Below are 21,577 nucleotides of genomic sequence, written 5' to 3' on the forward strand. Positions count from 1 at the left end.
GAAGGCTGGGGCAGTCGAGCACGGCGCAGTGTAGACCGCAAAGCAGAAGAGCATCCGAGCATGGATTTTCTGTGAGGACTCTCCCATCTGTGGGGAAGGCTCAAAGACGGAGTAGGGGAATTACCTGCAGGGACTCGGTGCAAAATCAGGAGCATGGGGAGCGGCCCTGCCTGGGGAAATGTGGGGATGCACCCCTGGGAGCACTCTCTGCCTCTCCCCAAGTGTAGGGGTCACTGCACCAGGTAGGCCCTGTTGCAATAGAGTGACGTGAGACTCCTTGACTCCTCGATGTGCTCACAGTAATTGTTCCAGAGCCTCGGAGGACCCTGCATCCTTGTCATGTGTGGAAGCTGACATGGAGCATGGAGCCTACAGTCTGTCCTGTAGGCTCACTGAGCTCCGAGTTCCTAGAAAGAAGGGCTGCAAGACTCACGCTCCGTGATCATTTTCAAAGCAGCTTGGCTTCCTGACCCTACTGCCTCCCCGATTTCCTCCCATCTCTCAGACTGTATCTTCTTAGTTCTCATTGCTGGTTCCTCGACAGCCCAGTCTCTCAACTCTGGACCCCCCCAAGGTACGTCCTTGATCCTCGTGGCGGGCTCCCTGCGGTCCTGCTCAGGCTTTCAGTACATCTGCATGTAAGTGGACGTCCGTCTTCAGCTCTCCTCTCCCCCGGAATCTCAGAGTCATAGAACCAGCTGTGCAGTCAGCGTCTCCAGGTGGACCCCTGAAGAGTATCTCAGAGTTAACACATCCAAAATTAAAATCATGCTCTTCTGCCATAAATCAATACCCACAGCCCCCATGTCCGTAAATGGGGAACCACAAAGCAGTGGAGGCACCTGACTCCCCTCCTCATCCCCCACGTCCCATCTGGCCAAACGTTCTAATGGCCCTGATTTTAAATAAACCCACAGTCTGGTCCCAGCCCTCCACTACTATCACCAGGTCCCGAACTGCGTTGCTCAACTGAGTTGCCGCAGTCTCCTTCCCACAGGTCTCCCTCCTGTTCTTCCTCAGGTGCGATCTGCAGCCAGAAACCAAACCCTCCAGTGGTTTCCCTTTCTTCAGAGGAAAATCCTGCCTCTGGCCTGGGCTCCCATCCTATCCATGGCCCCCATCTGGCTGGGCTTCTCCCTGGGTCCCCCAGACATGCTGACACTTGGGCCTTGGCGTGCTCTTCCCTGTGCCCGGAATGCTGTTCCCTGCACAGCCGCAGGGCTCACTTCCTCCCTTGGTCAAGTCTTTGCTCAATGCCTCGTGTCAGCAGGGCATCCCTGACCTCGGCCTTTCAAAGTGCAAGGCCCCACTCCTCAGCTTGCTTCATTATTCTCCTTGTGTCTTATTGTTCATAAAAAATAGTCACCTTCTGACATGCAATCCAAATACTTATTTACCTTGTTTCTAATTTTGGTTTTACGAAAGCAGGGATTTCTTATCTCACTGATAATATCCATGAGATCCAGAATAGTGCCTGACACACATTCCATGCTAATGAAAAAATCTGAATGAATGTGTTCTGAATACTGTAGAAGGCACCAGAATGAGACACAGGCACTCAAGGTTTTGAAAGATAACAGGCTAAAAGTCATGAAAACACTTGATAATTTCTATAAAATAGATTTACATAAGGGAATACAATGGAATGGCACTTCATTCTGGCTGGGGGTCTGAGTTTAAAGGATGAGAAAATACCTGCCCAGGGAACTTCTACAGTCACGGAGCAGGCGGTCCATACAGATGAGTTAAATTAGAGTGCTTGGCAACCTCTCCCGGCCACCTGGTCCTCGGCTTGCTCCGGGCTTCGGTGGCTGGGGTCACCGAGGAAGGGCAGATAAGACCAGGGACTGTCCCTCGAGTACCCAGGAAGCACAGTCTCTCCATTTCTCTGAACCCACTTCCACTCGCCCACCCTTAATAAGTTATCCCCATATTTTATATGAAAACTCATACATCAAAAGAAAGCCTATAGTCTAAGATCAAAATGTCTTCAATTTTTATAATTTTATGCTTTCATGAATTAGGCTTTGGTGTTCAGTGTATTTCCATATCTAAATCAGATATAGGGCAATTTCTTGGCAACACAGTGGACCAAGCCTGCAAACAGGTTTTTAACCTCATTATCCTTATCGGCTGTGGGGACATCCTTACAAACTGTCACTTACAGGAGAGCTCCCCAGGGCTGTCCAGCCAACTTGTGGTCACACAGCAAAGTGCGTGTCCAGAGGCCTTCCATGCCCTGAGGCACTGCCTCTGTCTTCCTTTAAATCCGCTGTCCTACTTGACCTTTAGTGCCATGAGGTGGGTGCTACCGTGCACACTGTCCAGACGGACAGGCTGTGGCTCAGAACCGTGTTATGGGCTGCTTTGGCATTCTCAGGGAGAGCAGCTGTATGATGGTGTATAATATGTGATGGAATATTCAACTGGGATCTGGGCACTGGCAAAATGGTCACTTCTACCCCCACTGGTGAATGGAAGTATCGGGCACCCCATCAGCACAGTGAGACCAGGAAGGCGGCCAGCCTGCCGGGTGGGGGGCTGGCAGAGCCAGTGTTGGGGTTGTCTGGCCTCCAGGTGCCTGCCGCTCCCCGCAGGCCCAGGGAGGAGCTGGTCCTCGGTGGGTCTGGGTCGCACGTGAAGCAAGGCACAGGGGCGTGTCGAAGGGGTTAGGGTTACAGGAAGTGATGTGTGGAACTTGCAGGTTTCATTTTTAGTTGGGTGCTTCTAAATCAGGTCATTTCTGGTTCAGTGGGATGCTTGGCTGCGGAAGCAAGTCACAGATCTGTATGTGTGCACGTGTGTGCACGCACACAGTCACGCAGAGATATGTTATGCATGCATTAATATACACACAATTGTAACGATATCTCAAAGTTGGTGATCCTGCTAACTAGCTAAGCACTTGACTATTGTAACACATGGTCTTCCTTTTAAATCTTAGCCCAGTATGTTATCAAGTCCTGTCCAGTGATTCATGATATGTTGAGAAGGATAAATGGAAGTGTTCCAAAGATCAAACAATTCTTTTGCATATTTAGTTCATATTTAGCAAAGAACTTATATATATCTGTATGTTCCGAGTTTTTTAATTCAAAAAAACTAAAGAAAAAATCAAATTATTTATGGGCCAAATCTCTTCATTCAAGGTAAATTTGACAAATGAAATTGGCATTTATGATAGTAGTTATAATACAGCCACATGGTCTTTAAGAAGCCTTTTGTCTTAGTAAAGCCAGAAAATTACCATAGTGGCCATGTCACTGACGAGGCCCTGCCTGTGCGTGCGAGTGCGAGCCGTTGGTCTGGTTTGGTTTTCCCTCCTCTTCCTGGTCTGTGCTTCCCGGGCCTCCCGTCTGCGGGTCGTCTGTGTCTTTGCTTCTGCCAGTCTTCGGCTACCTGGCTGTGACGCAGGCAGGCACGCGCACACGCACGCTCAGCGCCCGTCCTTCTTTCCGGCCCCCTGCCTTCACTCCTGACTCCTCCATTCGCACACTCTCGCCTTTCCTGCTTGTCGTTCCACCTTTCCTTCTGCACAGTTCTGCTCTCTGTGTCCACGCCAGAGAACAGAGGGCGTCTCACCTTACTCATGTCGGTGCTGATTAGACCTCTAGGTTTAAGGTCTCCACTTAAAGCCTCTAAAATTAACTCAATTACTTATGTGGCCCTGGTTTGGCTGTTTCTGGGGGCGACTGGGTGACCCCAGTAACAAAGACGCTCCAAGCCCCATCCTCAGGTAACGACGTTTACCTTGAGAATAACTGATCATCTCATTAGTAGGACTGCGCCTGCTCCACTACTACAAATAGGAACTCAGTGTCGCACAGATTTGCACACGGTGCGACGTAGAGATGGTGTTTTTAAGTGGTCCCTGATAGCCTGTTTTTCCCCATGAGATGTCTGAATGATTCACATAAACTTGAGTTTAGGCACAGGAATGAAATATCAATTCCCTGCGCGATTTTTTCCCCCAGAGTTACTTTACAGCAGACTTTTCCCTAGGCATTTTATCATCACTGTTGCTTATTCTGTTCCCATGTTCACATTCAAAACTGAGAGCTGAGATGGGATTTTTGAAATAGAATTTTGCCAGTAGCTGGATACTGGTTCTGCATTCTTTTCAACAACCTCCATTAAAATTTAAAGCTCTTATTTTGTTTATAAAATAACTGTAATTTCTTTGAGCTTCATGTTTTCTGACAAAGTGAAGTGTTTCTCCTTACCTTAGAAGCGTGCACGCAAAGGATCTGCTTCTCCTTAAACTGCATGTGTTCGCACAGCGCCTGGAAGATACATAACAAACAGTCCCTGGACTGCAGGGAGTCCCAGGCCGTGTGCTGTAAGGTACAGTGGTCGTGCCTTCTCCTTGGGGGACAGTTCCAAGACCCTCAGTGGGTGCCTGAAACCACAAATAGCACAGAGCCATATATATATAAACGGTGTTTTTTCCTAGACATACATATGATCAAGTTTAATTTATAGATCAGGCATAGTAAGAGATTAACAACAATAACTAATGATAGAATAGAACAATTATAACAAGATACTGTCATAGAAGTTATGTGAACGAACCTCATCTTTCTCTAAAAATATCTCATTTTACTGTACTCATAGCATTTTATCCCCATTATGGCAGAATTTGATAGCTCTCATTATTTTATTTTTACTTGATTTGTTTGACCAAGAATGCAAGCTTCAAGCAAAAAAAAAAAAAAAAAGGATGTAAAATATTGACTAAGTAGTTGAAGTAAAAAGAGTCACTTTGAACTCAATTCTATAAATGTATTTAGCTTGAACTGTCAAGATGCTTCTGTTACTCAACCACGTTTAATTTTTTTAGCAGATACCATCTATAATAAGATATAGTACCTATCAAAGATCAGCTAAGATGATGCAATGATTTTCTTTTAAATATTTTTTAAGTAAGGCTATTTTGAATATTTCTTCCTCAAATATAGTAAAGATTTTAGTGAGGCAAATATTCATGAACTATGTGAATTTTATTTTTGTATTTTTCTGTGATCAAAATAAGATAATTTCTGTTTCATTTTCTTTAATGCTTTCAGTTTCATGGTGCTGTTTGACTAAATAAATATAAAACCACATATATTTCATTAATTTATATACTTAAGAAAGTATTTTGAAATCTTACTCAAATTAAAATAACAAACAGTGTGGCTTTAGTATGTTTATTAGTTAATTATTAAAGAGCAACAATAGCAAATCTCCTTTTGAATCTAACTTCTTTCTGAATTCTCTGAGTATCTTGATTCTAAAATCCACATAATGTTCATTCTTACTATGTTTCATTTTCTAATTTTATCTTACTTGATATCATCAACTTTTAGTCTTTTCAGGAAATCTCTAGTCTCCATTATATTATGTTTTTATAAGAAGCCAGGGAACTATTTATATATTGTATGGCTAAATTGTCCATACACATTAAATTAATTGTTTAGTCAATCTATAGGCAATTAAAATGAGTTTAGTAGACCTACATTATTTAACAAAAATACATTGTCTTTGGGTATGAATTGGAAGAAATTTATATTTTGTATTATTGTGGTGTATATTTTGTGTTTTAGTCAATGATTGAACGGTTGTTTCTTTAAGAAAGTTGGTTCATTTGAGGATTGAATTACCTTTAGAGTTACATGATTGTTCTGCATTCTTAGAGAGTTGAGTTTAGGACTGATTAGTTCATAATGTCATTGTCATTCCATCCATTAATCTTTGTGTGCACCAATTAGGATATCTTGACTCACTGGCTTTTGCTAACTTACCTCTTGTCTCTTTTTAGGCTGTCTGGCAAAACCACACCCTAAGTGGCTGGGGCGGGGCTAGAGGGGCTGGACACAGAAGCTCCCAAGGATCAGTGAACTCTTGCCCCAAGGAGGATGCATTTAATAGGTGGCTTTTGATGCATCTATTGGAGAAAGGCAATTTCCTAGGTTCATGTTCGCACCGAAGTTCATTTTTATATGCTTACATCTGGGTGGGTTCAATTTCAATGGCATTTACTGAATGTGTTACTGAGATACAGGCCCTATATTATGCACAGGAGATACAAAAATGAACAGGAAAGTCTCTTTTGTAGATGTTTCCAGGTTACTGGAGGAGACAACTGTAACTTAGAGAGAGATGTTTTATAATCCAGGTAAATGCCAAACGCTATGTTGGCGTGGAAGCAGTATGTTGTGACATGTCACCAGAATGACATCGCAAAGGGAGTTGTATCCACCCGGCATGAGGGGCAGCTGGAGCTTTGTGGGACACCTAGTGACTCTATTTACTGCTACCTCACAATTTGGAGGAAGTTTCCTATTATTCCTCTTCTTATTATAATGTGGCTTTTAATGGCTTGATTGTTTTATGAAAAAATTCAATGGTGGATGTTATGCAATTAATTTATCATTCATAAAACTTAATCCCAATCAAATGAGGGGAAAAAAAAGATCTATTAGCTCTGGCTTTATGAAAAAAAAATCTCTCCTCTTACAAACTGATGTTATCAAATAGCCTTGTCAATGGCACCAGTGTTCCATGACAGCAAACCAACCATCGACACACAGCAACGCCTTATTCGATGCTGAATTTATGATACGAGTACTAGAAGTTTACATGATAGCTTTACTGTTGGACACACTGTGGCTCTACAAACATGGATGTGGTCACAAAGTCTCTCACGCATGGCTGAGAGAGGCGGCTCATGACTTTCACAGATTATCATTGTGGAATGAACATAGCTCCACAGTCCTCACTGCTAGAAGTGAATGTGTTGTTTATGGTGGCCCATTAGCTGCCTTAGGACTCTTGAGACTATTTCAAATGAATGCATAGGGCTTTAACTGTTCCCCAGGGTTCATCTCCTGAACTCCTAAAAATGCTATCCGAGTAGACATGTGCAGACTGTCTGTCTCCCGCCGCCCAGTGTGCCGGGAACAATCCTGTTAGATGCAAGGGAGGCAGGACCGGGCGAGGGAGAAGCCGAAGCACAGTGGGAGCCCTAGCCCGTGTACAGAGAGCGCCGTGCGAGAGTGCTCTTCAGAGGTGGCCCTGCCTTCCCAAGGGGAAAGATGAGCTGTTCCATGGGGACAGGATCTGGGGTTAGATGGCTCTCTGGCTGAGGGCAGCTCCCAGAAATGGATTCAGCTAAGCCCCATCAGCTCCCACCACTCTCAGCAGGAGGGGAAGTGAGCGCCCCAGCCCTGGAGGGAGGACAGGAGAGAGCACACCATCCACACCTTCCCTGCTCAAATCCTTTCATATCTGCTTTGTATATTATGTTCATTGCCTTCTTGCTCTCCTACCCATTCCCTTCATCCTTGCCAAATGCCCCTGCTGTCTTAGATTGCTTGCTTCATCCCCAAGGGACCTGAGCCACAGGTCGTCATGTCCTTCAGGATCTCTGACTGCTACCCTGTTGATTTGCTGCTAAGTTTGGGCCAGGAACAACCAGGAGACACCCTAGCAAATCACTTGGGGATTATATACATCCAGTGATCAGTGTCAGTTACCCTCCCAGGATGGTGCCTCTTTCCTTGCCTGCTGATCTCACAGCATGAGAAACCCAAGTGACTCAGAGAAAGACTGAGCTTGAAGTTCCACAGGGCTCTCACCGTGTGCTCCTGCAGAAGCATTCTCCCTCGGGAAACCAGGATCTTTAGACCCAGAGAACCTAGATTTGGGAGTAGGGAATGGACACCGCCTTCCTGTTGGTCACTAGGAGTTATGGTATACACCAAGCTACTCCTAAGTCCATCTTTTAGTTCCTGGACCCTTGTACTCAAACTGTCGAGGCCATGGCATTCTCTAATGGTTTTTGATTAAGAGTGTATATTGCCTCCCAGGAAGACACTCGTCCTGGCGGGAGATCACCTCAAAGCTAGCATCTCAGTTGTGCCTTCAAGAAGTCATTCCATCACTCTGCCAGACTGGCTTCCTTCTGGGCTGTCTGGAATCCTGTGACAGATTCTGTTCCCATGGTTATTGTCCTAACTTCGTCACTTGGTCCAATGAAATGTATGAGGGTTTCTTGATGGAGCAAACCTTCTGCATGCCTTGGATAGTGGTTTTGGGTGAGGTGCTGGAGGCAGGGAAGGCAAATCCATACCCAGAATATGTGTCCATCTCAGTCAAGTTGAATTGCTGCCTCTTCTAAAATAAAATGGCTCGGTGGCTGGTTGGTTTCCTCAAGGAATGGTGCCATGTCGGGGGATCGACATGTATTTCTTTTGCTGGCAGCTTGGACATTGGGCTGTGGGAGTAGTTCCCTCAGTCTCAGTGACAGTCTGTGCGCTGGGCCCACTGAGTGCTTCCATCCTTGCCACTAATGTCACTCCATCAGTGACCCTGCTGTGCCAGTCCCAGGAAGGCTGAAAGCAAAGGCTGGGCCACTCCACCTGACTGGGTCGTTCTGCCTGGCAGGTGGCTTAATGCCTCTTCCTGGCACATGCTCTCTAGCAGGTGTTGCCATGCAAGATTAAAACCGTCACACTTCATCCTAACTCTCACAAATCCACCTTCATACCTCTGTCTTGGACCTCCTTGTACCTGATCTTCCAGCTAAACCACTCATCTCCTGTCCCTGTCTGACTAGCTAAGCTATTCCCTTTGCCCATGAGCCCATGCATTTTATTACGTTGGCCCCTTTTCTCTCCACACAAAGGAAAGCCAGATGCACCCCTGTTCTTCCCTGTAGCTCTGCCATGGGGAAGATTCTTCTCTCTGCTCTTTCCAGAGCCACCTTTAAGTGGTGACCTGCAGACCATTTTCAGAGTGCACTCAGAGGCTGAGCCAACGAATTTACAAACTAAACCCATCCTTTTCTTCCTCGGTGGCTGGTGTCCAGGAGCCCACCTGTGGCAGCTGAGGGTGAGGTGCACAGCGCTGGGGTCACGGGAGTCTGGGCTGCCTGCCATGCAGCGTCCTTGTCCCCACAGACTTGCTGCAGCCGAATGCTGCACCTTCCGGCCTGTGGTGGATGCTTCTAGACCTGCTTGGCATCATGACTTGGTGGATCTGACGGAATCCAGCTCATGATGGTCAGCTCTGACCTCATGGTCAGGGATTCCATCTCAATGGGCTGTTCTCCAGTAGAGTGGAATTCTGGGCTACAAGTGGCATGTGGGTCTGCACTGTGATTCTTCTGTTAGACCTCGCCATAAATTCCATCGGCGTTTTTTCTTGCTGCCGATGCCTGTAAGCAAACCATTGGCATCACCGGGTTGTGTGGCCAGCAGCCCGCTGCCCACCACCGTGCGCCTGGTCCTGCTCTGCCGCCCGGCGGAGCCGCCGCCTCTCAGCGCAGGTCAGAGCAGTTTCCCCAGGCGAGCAGCGTGTTGTCCCCTAAAGCCACTAATGTGGCATTGCCTTTCTCCTCAGTGGGGGCAAATGTGAGGTGCGGCAATTCGCTGTTTGTTATAAACGGGCACATGTCAGGATGCCCAGACACTGAGCCCCAAACTCTTCACTGACAGGACGTGCTCTGAATCTCTGTTGGATTCATCTCCCACCTCTCAAACACAGATGTCTTTGCAAAGGCTCCAGAATATTTGCCACTGCTTGGTTATCTGTTTTCCTTAGTGTGATGTTATCAATATAACTTTTTTGTGTGTTTTTGAAAGACAGGACCTCGCTCTATTGCACAGGCTGGAGTGCAGTGGCGCAATCTTAGCTCACTGCAGCCTCACACTCCTGGGTTCAAGTGATCCTCCCACCTCAGCCTCCCGAGTAGCTGGCACTATAGGCACCACTACGCCTGCCTAATTTTCTTTTTTTTTTCAGAAACAGAGTCTCACTATGTTGCCTAGGCTGGTCTCAAACTCCAAGCCTCAAGTGATCCTTTTGCCTCGGCCTCCCAGAGTGCTGGAATTACAGGTGTGAGACACCGTGCCTGGCCGGTCAACATAATTTACTTACGTGGTGGTCTGTGGGGTGTCCAAATTGCCCACATTTCTTCAGACTACAGCATGACAGAGGGCCGCAGAGTTAGTATAGTCTTCAACAAGCTCATAGATCTACATTCTGTGCCTTGTCATCGTATTACTAACTGTTCTTGGTTCTGCTTCCTGCTAGAGATGGAAAAGAACACATTTACCATGTCAGGGACTGTAACACATGCATTTGAGTCTGTATTAATCTCCTAAAGAAAAGATCCCATATTTTGGCATAGCAGCTGCAGTTGGAATTATTACTTATGTGAATTTGTGGTAGGCCACTGTCAACCTATATGGTCAGCCTTGTGGGGTCCCCACTGGTGAATTAAATGGAAAAATAATAGGGACCACCAACCATGCACCCTCCATGTTTTAAGGATGGTACAGGTTGGGTATCCCTTATCTAAAATGCTTGGGACCAGAAGTGTTTCAGATTTTGAATTGTTTTGGATTGTGGGATATTTACATATGCATAATGAGATATCTTGGGACTAGGACCCAAGTTTAAACATGAATTTATTTATATTGCATATACACCTTACACACATGGCCTGAAATAATTTTACACAATATTTTAAATAATTTAATGCATGAAACAAAGTTTTGACTGGGTTTTGATTGCGACCTGTCATATGAGGTCAGTTGTGGAATTGTCTACTTATGGCATAATGTCAGTGCTCAAAACGTTTTGTATTTCAGATTTTTGGATTTAGGGATGCTCAACCTGTACTAATCTTTGCCATTCCCTCCAGAATATAATGTTTTTGATCTACTCTTTTGGTGTTGGGATAGGAGAAGTTTTAGAGGATTCCACTTATGGATCCCACTTCATTAGCTCTTACTTGCCTGGCCAACAAGCCGGCCTGTATCGTTCCCACACAACGCAGAGGCCAGGGTACACCTGCAGACAGGTTCTTGGAGCCATAACCCCCAGTGGGCCAGGGCTCTATTTGCAATCTGGCCCCATAGTCTCCCACTCTAACAAAGGGCCACGATGAAGCTTCAGTCCCTCATTATCAACTCAGACACTGTGTGCAACAGTCCCTGAAGTGCTTGTGCAGTATTTTTTCCCCAAGGGGGTTGTTCCCCAAGTAAATGGCCATAAGTCCTTATAGGAAGGGCTTGGGGGATATGGCTATATATACCTGACTTGATGCTGCAGAGGCCTTCCTCAAGGGGACATGCCCTCCCTTTCAGTCATTGGGTTCTGAGTTTGAGAGCTGCCTCAGGCCCAGATTATGGACAAAAGATCACGATATGTAATGGTATGGATTTTGTAGCCTATGTTAGGGGTCCATTCTAGAGTGCCCACCTCTCTGAACCGTTTGATCCCTTCTTTATCCTTTGCGATGGCAGTTCTGGAACTTCTGATTAGTGTGAGCCATTGCTTTTCTAGGCTTCCAAGAGCCAATCTAGGAGCATGTTAGCACCATCTCCCAGAGTCCTTGACAGGGTGTTAAATCCTGTAGCATGGGGGATAGCCCCACACTACCTCTCCCTTTACAGGGTTGATATTCCATCCCTGTGATCCAGCACTCCCGGATCAAGCCCATCGGCACTCCTCCAGCTCCTGCCATGCACATCAGCTAGATCCTGCAGCTCCCTTGGCATGTGCACCTTTCACCCTTAGCAAGCCGGAAGATGTGGCATATTGACCTTGGTTATTGTTCAGGGGCGAAGAGGAGTTGGAAGCATGTGTGTCCTTGCAAAATGGAAACCTCTGCATCATCTTCAACATGATACAGAGAGAAGAGGACTACTTCCGGGGCTCAAGCGCTCTCTTAGGTGTCAATATATTTTAGTGTATCCACCAAACGTCCCCATCCTCATGCTGCATGCAGCAAGCATTTCAAATGTAACACGCTCCATATTGAACTCCTGATCTCTAACCCTTCCAAATTCTGCTTCAAGTCTTTCTCATCTCACCGAAGGTAACTACATGATTCCAATTCTTAAGCCAAAAACCTTGCAGTCATGCTTGACTCTTTACTTTCTTTTACATCTCACATCTAATCTCCCAATAACTCTATTTTGCTTCCTCTTCCAAATATATTCAGAATCTGACCACTTCTTACCACCCCCACTGGTATGGCCACAGTCCAGCTCACCTATCATCTCTCATCTGGATGATCTCAGTAACTTCCTGTTTCTAACCTCACTGCCTGGAACCTGTTCTCAGCACAGAAGCCAGGCTCATCCTACTGAAAGACAAACCAGCTCCTGTCACCCTGTCAAAACACCATGAAGTCTTCACACCTCACTAAGAGTTGAAGTCCCTAAAATGGTCTGTAATTCCTGACACAAGCAAGATCCATTATTTCTCTAACCTTGTCTCCTGTCATTCTCCCACTCACTCATTGTACTCAAGCCTCTGTGTTCACCCTGAAACATGCCAAGCACAGGACTGCCTCAGGACCCTTGCATTTGCTGCTCTTGCTGCCTGAAATACGTGCCCTGCTGTTTCTGCATGCTTTCTCCCTTATCTCTTTCAGGTCCTTTCTGAGATTTTTTTTTTTTAAGACAGAGTCTCACTCTGTTACCTGGGCTAGAGTGCCGTGGTATCAGCCTAGCTCACAGCAACCTCAAACTCCTGGGCTTAGGTGATCTTCCTGCCTCAGTCTCCCAAGTAGCTGGTACTATAGGTGCATGGCACCACGCCCAGCTAATTTTTTTCTATTTTTAGTAGATTTGAGGGTCTCACTCTTGCTCAGGCTGGTCTTGAACTCCTGATCTCAAGTGATCAATCCTCCCGCCTCAGCCTCCCAGAGTGCTACCGGTGGGATTACAGGTATGAACTACCTACCGCACCCAGGCAGATTTAATCTTCTTAATGGGGCTTTTTCTGACCTTTCTATCTGAAACTCCAACCCTTTGCCAGAATACTCCTTAGTCTCCTTTTTTTGCTGTTTTCTTTTGTTTTTCAAAGCACTTATTTTCAAACATTCTATGTATTTTGCTCAATTAAAAAATTTTCTGTATCTTTCTCTATAATAAAACTCTAGGAAGAGAGACTTTTTTTCAATTTTATTCAGTGCTATATCCCTAAAACTTAGAACACTGCTAAATAAATATTCATTTGGGGCTAATTACATATTTATCGAATAAGTAAATCAATATTTCCAAAGGCATCTAAACTGGAAGTATGGTACTTTCCGTATAAATTGATTTTGCTGAATGATTGTTGAGTTTGGTTTTACCTGGAAGTATGCAGGATATAAAAAGGAATAAAAAGTTAATTGCATTAACTAATAATCAGTATTCTAAACATAAATTGCATTTGTTTTAGACATGTAGTGTGGGAATTCAAATGAACTTAGACATGGTTCTTTACTTTAAATAATTTGAGTATTAAGTAATTAGGCCAAATGTGCACATGGATATCACTTGAGAACATTTGCAAAACAAACTCTCAACCGAAAAAATAAAAATAAAAAGATCACCTTCATCTACCTTTAATCATGCCTCATCTTGCCTGTCCTTTCCTAGGTCAAAAAAATTTTCTCCACTAATATCTCAACATATTGGTCTATTCTTCTTTAAGAAAAAGTTGAGGATTATAATTGTAAACCAAATAAAGTTCATCAATTGGCTTTAATTCTAACCTCTACAAAAGTCAGACTGATAATTTGGAAAGCTTTTTATGTTCTTCCATCACTGGTAGTGTTCATTCACTGGATTCAGTCATAATATCTGTTCATTAAATCATTGAATAGTACGATACAGCTAATTTGAAGGATAATAATAAATATTAATTAATAGGCAGAATTTAGGCCCAGAATGCCTGGGTTCAAATCTGGGCACTTTCATTAATGGCTGTTTGATATCTGACAAAGTAGCCCCTCTGAGCTTTAGAGATCAAACAGCGCCAACCTGAGCGTGTCATTACAAGACTGCAGTGGGTTGACACATGTAAACGACTTAGAACACTCCCGGGCACATTGTAAGTACTGGCTAAATCTTACTGGTTATCATTAGCTCCACTGAATTAAGAATTTATACTTGAAGTCAGGACCTTTGACCTTGAGTCTGTCAATATTCTGGCAATTAAAGAAATTTGCAACTCACATGGACTGAACATGATATCAGGCTGCAAATGGATCTGTTAATATTATTTTTTAATGTAATGTTTTATTGAGGCATAACAAACATACAGAAAAATGCACAAATTATGTGGGTATAGCTTTACAAATTTTTACCAGGTGAACACACTCATGAAACCACCACCCAGAGCTAGAAGCAGACTTAGTCAGCATCCCAGAAGTCCCATTCCCACCTCCCAGCGTGTCCTCCCTCACACAAGTAACCGCTCTCCTGACTTCTCCCATGTGGATTCATTGTGCTGGTTTCGGACTTCAGGTCTGTATTCCTTTGCTGTCTGGGTTCTTTCATCCAGTGGTATGCTTATGGAATTCATCAGCATTATTCTTACCAACAATTGCCTTTTTCTCATGGCTGTAGCATATTCAGGGATGTGAATATTCCACCATGCTTTCCTCATTCTACAGTCAAAGGACGGTGTGATGTTTCCAGTTTTGGACAGATTGCTGCTATGAACTGAAGGTACCTTTTGGTGCACATGTGGACACACTTCTTTCAGGTGTAAATGTAAGAGTGGAATTTCTGGGCTGTAGGTTAGATATACGTTCAGCTTTAGTAGATACAGGCCAGCAATTTCCAAAGCAAACATACCAATTTACTACACCTGAGTTGCAGTTGCTTGACATCCTCCCTGACATTTGAGGTTGTCAGTTCTTCATTTTAGCCATCCCAGTGGGTATGAGCAGTACCAATTGTGAGTTTTTGCATTTCTCTGGAGACGAAAGAGTCTGAGTGCCTCTTCATTTGTGTATCTGCCAAATGTTCTTTTGTGAAGCGACTGCCCAAGCCTTTTGCCTAGTTTTTAAATTGGCAGACTATTTCTTATTTTTTATGTACTTTATATATCTCCAAATTGTTCATATATTCTGTATATAAGTCCTTTTCTGATAATGTATTGCAAATACCTTCTCTTACTCCCTGGCTTGATTTTTCACTCATAATAATCTTTTGACAACTGTTTTAAAGAGCATAAAACACACATGGCAGAGTGTCCATATGAAAAGGGCAGAGCTCAATGACTTTCCACAACCTGAAGATGCTTATGTGAACTGATCCAGAAATAGAATACTGACAGGACACTCCCCTTACTGGTTGGTATCTTATGATAAATCAAGATTTCATTTTAATGTGTTCTAACTTATCTTTTTCTTTAAATGAGTGTTGTTTATAAGCTGCTTGAAAAATCTTTGAATACCCCGAAGTCATGAAGATATTGTCTCACAATTTCTTCTTGGAGATTTATTATTTTACAGGGAAAGTTTTAAATCCATAATACTTCTGCAGTTGTTTGTTGTATATACTATGAGGTACAAGTAGAGAAATCTTTTTTTTCAAATAGATATCCAATTGACCTGGCATCATTCACTAAAAAACACCTTTTCCCCAATGACACCTTTGTCATAAATTGACTAGAAATGTGTGGTTGTATTTCTGGACCCAATAGATGGAACATCTGTCCTGTTCCATTGGTCTTCTTGTTTATGTTTTCCCCAATAACATCCTATCTCAAGTGCTGTAGTTTTACGATAAGCTTTCACATCCACGACTAAAAGTCTTTGTTGTCATTCTTTTTAAAGATTGTCTTTGCTATGCTCATTCTTTTTATTTCCACAGAAATTGTAGAATTAACCTGTTAATTTCTAAAAAAAAAATCCTCTGGAGGTTTTGATAGGGATTACATTGAATCTAATAGAGAAATTTGTACAGAATTCAAATCTTGTTTTTAGTCCATGAACATTTTACATCTCTCAATTTATTTAGGTCTTCATTAATTTTTTCAATGTTCTTTATTGTGTGTAGGTCTTGCACAGCTGATAGATTTATTCCTATGTATTTCATATTTCAATACTATTGTAAATTTATTTTCTAATTGTTTGTTGCTGATTTATATAATTGCAATTATTGTATAGTGAACTCACTGAATTTACTTACTTATTTTAAAATTGTATCTGTAGATTCTTTTGGATTTTCCTCAAACACTATTTTGCCTCTGCAAATAATAATAGTTTAATTTTTTCTTTTTCCATCATCATACTTTTGTTTTTTTTCTGTCAATCTTCTTAGTCTTTATTCAAATTCATACTTCCCAGCCTCTTTCAATGAGTCTATGATGTTCTGCCTAATTAGAAGAAATCAGTAGGAATACCTGCTATGAATTTTTCATGAAAATATTGGAGCATGTAAATGTTTTCCTTGGACTCAAAAGTTCATAAACTTTATTTATTTTTTTATTTTATTCTTTTGGGGGGTGTGCACAGAATATATCTATTCCTAAATCTACATTTTAAAAAATTTGTTATGTATTTTCTGATAACTTGCAATGAGAATTTATTACTAAGGAAGACAAGCTGAAACACTGCTTATTGGACAGATATTGGGGATTTACAGTTTCATAGCTTCTTGTAGCTTTCCTGAAACCTGAAAGGTCAATGAATTTGACTTCTAAAAGCACACTTCCAGCATTGAATTTATTATTAATAGTTATGGTTTGCTTCAGTGATTTTTCAATAACAATTTCAGTCATATGTTGCCTTCAAAGGGACTGCTGATTCAAATTAGAGTTCAATTTTCTAAATGGAAGCATTTCTCAAATATGTAACCAAAAAGTTTCTCTCAGGTAAAAATATGGATTCTTTAAAGATATTTTAATAAAATCAAAAGCTGAAATACGGCATCCAAAGATACTCGGTGCATTGATAAAGTTCCCTGGGGGAGTCTGGATGTTTAAAGCAACAGTTTGATTGAATAGAACAATAAATGCAGGGCTGAGTGTATTTTTTCTCTTTCTTTCTCATCTACTAGGAAAATATAGATAATAGAGCTCATTTATTTCCTTAACATTTCAGAGCTCCGCAGATGGGAAAACACAACCCAGTGGAAATGATTTCTGGCAACCTGAGAAGATACGTTAGCATTTTGTGGCATTTCTCTCAGTGACATGTAAAGCATGGCTTTCCCTCATTGCAGTGTCACAGCGAAGTGTCACAATAAAGCCAAGATAGTGCGCCCTCAGGGAAAACTAGGAAAAGGGGCCATTTTCCATGCACACACAAAGGGTAATATTTATTATGAAGCCTTTCATTTTAGTTCCAAATGCTGCCTGGGCCGTGGATACTTTCCAGTGGAGAAATGCACAGAATGTGAGATTTAAAGCAAATTTTGTGTGCAGATCTAATGCAGTTTATGTAAATATAAATCAAGTGTTAAAAGTGAAATGCATTTATGGACATACATGGATACATGAATTGGGGAGTGTGCCAGCGAGCGTTTGTGAGGCTGCGAAGTGACAGTGTCAGACGGTGTCAGTGGCGTCTGAAGAGCCCTGAGCCAGGAGTCAGAACAGTCCTACCTTTACCTGTCTTTGTCACTACCAGCACAGATGCTGTCTCTTTCATCCACAGAACATGTGATATAGAAATTATTAGCCCTATTTGGTAGATGAGGAATTTGATATTCCGGAATGGTCAACTCTTTATTTCAGATTGCACAGCTAGTATTACTTAAGCAATTTCATATTCCCTTATTATTAAATACAAGAATTCATTGTAAGTTGAACTTGTACTTTGATAAACCCCCTTTTTTGATATCCTCTTCATCCCACCTTGCGCAGTGCCTATTTGGACCCAATATTAAACTCTTCATTGCCAGCAAGTGCCATCTCACTGGGCTCATGCTGTTGCTCCAGTCTATGGACATTGGGGAGGGCCTTAGTTATGTTTCATGATGTGTTTTCATTGCTGCCACTGGTATCTTCTCCAGACAGAATGACAGTTTTCACATCCCTGCCCAAATTGCCGGGCAAGGCCTTGCAGCAGGAAGCTTCCTTGCACTCAGAGAGGCCACAGATTTATCCAGGCCTGCTTCAGCGAGTTGTCAAACACATCCAGAAATTACCCACATCTGTAGTCTTCATCTGGCAACATGGAAGAGAGGGCATGTGCTTTGGGGCCCGGTAGTCTTGGCTTCAAACATCCGCCCCACCAATTGCCAGCTATGTGATTGTGGGAATGTTACTTGTCTCTGTAAGTAAATTGGGACAATAATATTAGCGAGATACAGTTTGTAAGGATCTCAGAATGAGTTCAGCCCCTTTATCACCCCAATCATCAAATAAAGAAATGACGTTTTCCTGACTAACCAATCAATCCCTTATTAACCCCCCTGCCAACTCAGGTCTCATTGGTCAATGCCTCCTGGGGCCAGCAAACCTTTTCCTCCTCCTCCTCCTTCTTTTTAATTTTTTTTTTTTTTTTTTTGTGGTAAGAACATTTAGTGTGAGACCCACCCTCCTAACAAATGTTTAAGTCTGCAATACACTATTGTTGACTCTGGACACACTGTTGTACCACAGAGTTCTACAGCTTATTTATCTGGCTCGGCTGAAACTTTATGCCTGCTGATTGGTCATTCCTCATTTTCCTGCCCCCAGCCCTTGGTAAACATGGTCCCACTCTTTGATTCTATGAATTTGACCACTTTAGATGCCTCAGATAAATGAGATCACACAGTTTTTGTCTTTCTGTCTGGCTTATTTCCCTTAGAATAATGTCCTCAAGCTTCGTCCATGTTTTGCATAGTGCAGCATCTCCTACTCGTTTAAGATCGAATAGTGTCTCATTGCATGTATACGCCACGTGTATTTCCTTTGTCCATTCATCCGTCCAGGGACACTTGGGTTGTTTCCGTATTTCGGCTATTGTAGATAATGCTGCAGTGAACATAGCATTGCAAGGAACATAGGAAACAGTACAGAGGGGCCTTAAAACTAAAACCACCACATGAACCAGCAGCCCCACTCTAGGTATTGATGCAAAAGAATTGAAATCAGGATCCAGACACATCTTCATTTTAATACACTTTGTTAGCCTCTTTCCCAGTGCCAATGTTATGCTTAAATCACTATGGTTTTTAGAATCCACTTTCTTTCCCTGTTTTAATACCTGAAAGATATAGGAGCCCCTTCCATTTCCTACAAATCTTGGTTCGTTATAGTAGCTTAGTGATCTTACTTATGTATTTTCTGAGGATTTTTTTTCTGGTGGAAAGTCATTTGATTTAGGGCACTTTAACTCCTTTAGGAAATTGAACTCTCTTCACATAACTCGGAACTTCATCTCCCTTTGGTATGTGTCTGCTGCCCCTGCCCCTTCCAAGCCAGTCTCCTGTGACAGAGGAGGCGCGGGAAGGGCGCTTGCTGCCGGCCGACTCCCTCACCCGGCGCCCCGCGTTCCCTACCAGCCAGCAGGTCGGTCCGCGCGGGCGCCCGGTCTGCACGTCTTCCTGTAAAGGCCAGGGTGCTCTCGTCGCCGTCTGGTTATGTTCTCTTCTGTACTCGGTCACATTAAATTTGGGCTTGTCGGACAAATTTTGTGAAAGCACATTGGTTGATTTAGAAACTTCATTCTTCTCTTGTCCATCAGGATAATTTGCAGTTCTCCAACATTTACTCTTTCTTGAGAGATTTCTAACTCTTAAATGATCTCTCCTTCCAGAAGCTTTTATTTTCTCAGAAGGAATGACATCTCCCCCTCCTCACCTTGCAAGGTTTTGAATCTACTCCACTAAATTCAAGAGTTTATGTATGACTGTTCCCAAATCGTTTTCATGAACAAGTCACTTTCTTTGCATTGATATTTGTAAGAGAACAACGAAGACCTTGGTTTAGTATTAATAATGTTACTGAGAATTCAATCTTCTTTTAGAAATGGGTAAGTAACATCCTGTTACCCTGAGTCTGGAATTCTCGCCTCTGGATCTTTTCATCAAAAGCTCCAGCATTTGTCTTCAAAGAGCATTTAATAAATATCTCTTATAGACTGTTGGCCAAACTGATTTTCATGGCTCTTGCCAAGAAAATGTTTGTCTTAGCTTCACACAGAGCGTGATCCGCACTAATTCCGAGTGAGCTCTATGGAGGAAATCTACTTTGAAGGGGCCACCCTCAGGAGCATTTTCAAATAACACCATGAGAACAGGAGTGAGGATAAACCATTGTCCATTTTGTTGTGAAATCCACTCTTCTTTCTCCTCCTTTTATTTGCTCTGTGAGCCAAATGAGTGAGAATCAAAGGGCAGGATGCCATGGGGCATCTTTCCACTCTTGCTTGGTTTTGGTGACTGGATGTTCAGAGCTCGCTCCTCGTGCGGTGAGCCTTTCTTTCTGGTCAAAGCCTCAACGTGTGCCATTTCAAGTTTGAGCCCGCAACTGTGGCACAGATAAGCAGGTTCAGTAGCAAACAACTATCTGAAAAACCTTGTAACTTATCCATACTGGACACATTTTTTTTTTGTATCTGGTGGTATATTTTTCACATTAGCTGTTTCTTAGGATTAGCAAACCAGGGCAAATCTTGTTTCATCCCTCCCTGGGTATTTAGTGTAGTGCCAAGCAAAGCACAGATTAACATATGCTTACTCAGGATTAAGGATGATTTTTTTTTAACTCTTCTGATAGGCAGTAAAATAGAATCCACACAGTCCAGTGGATTCCACGGATGGACTGTTTTTGTTAGTGCCAACTACTAACCCTAAACGTCTAGTCCCTAGTTTCCGAAAGCTTTGGGTTAGACTTTGTGAAAGTCAGATGCCAAACAGCAGCAAACACTAGTTTACCATATTCTTAATTTGCCTCCATCACTACAGTGTTGCATATGAGTGCTCCATGGCAAAGAAGAGGAGAGCTGAAGACCAGGCTATGGGGGTCCCAGTCAACAAAAGGAAATCTCTGCTAATGAAGCCCCGACACTACAGCCCAAGCACGGACTGCCAGGAAGACCGCGGTGACAGGACGGATGAGGACAGCCTCTTGGAAACACGTGATCACTCCACTGCAGGTAGCAAAGAAACGTACCCAGACCTTTCCTATTCCCTAGCACTGAGCACTTAGTCTTAATTTACATAGAACATATGGTTTATGTGGTTGTAAAAATATATTTGAATTTGGAAGCAAAACCAAACATTTATTTCACTCAACATCCATTTATTGCGGGCCCATTTTTTTTTTTATCAGTAACTGTTGAGGGTCTATAGATAAGCAACAGAGGGTCCTTAACCTACTCTATCCACTTTCAAAGCAGAGGATTAGATTACACCTCTATTTGAAAAAATAAAAAATATTAAGCCTTAAAATTGAAAAAGTACTTTGTCTTTCTTATAGGATGGATGTCAAATTCCTGAAAGGATTCTTCAAATTCAAGGGCATATTTAACCTTTAAGATACATTTTCAATGATCAAGTTCTATATAATGTTTGTTAATGATTGTGATATAGATATAGAATATATATCTAAAACATTTATTTTTTATTTAAAATAAAAACATATATAATATTATTTGTTCTAAAAATTTAATTGGCAATAACAACATGGACCAATACAGATGGTCTGTGGCCTTAATATTTTTAATATATTTTGAATAAACGTTTATAGCAATGAGCTGTAGAAGCAACCTAAAGTTGTCAGACTAGAGTGTCCTTCAGTAGGGAAATGATGTATTATAGAAAATGTATCACTGTGCCCATTATTTCCAAAATAAATCATTCAA

General features: G+C 42.6%; 1 protein-coding gene across 4 annotated transcripts in view; it reads left to right on the top strand.

Annotated features, from left to right (window-relative positions):
* Positions 1-21,577, top strand: part of ST18 (ST18 C2H2C-type zinc finger transcription factor) — a 99,896-nt gene that overhangs the window by 16,521 nt on the left and 61,798 nt on the right. For all 4 annotated transcript variants that reach the window (XM_012790050.3, XM_012790051.3, XM_076005311.1 and 1 more), the window contains one exon: positions 20,679-20,869. In XM_012790050.3, coding sequence (XP_012645504.2) covers positions 20,679-20,869 — 191 coding nt within the window. The remainder of the gene's footprint in view (positions 1-20,678; positions 20,870-21,577) is intronic.

Source organism: Microcebus murinus, chromosome 7, assembly GCF_040939455.1.
Source record: "Microcebus murinus isolate Inina chromosome 7, M.murinus_Inina_mat1.0, whole genome shotgun sequence".
NCBI classification, from domain to species: Eukaryota; Metazoa; Chordata; class Mammalia; order Primates; family Cheirogaleidae; genus Microcebus; species Microcebus murinus.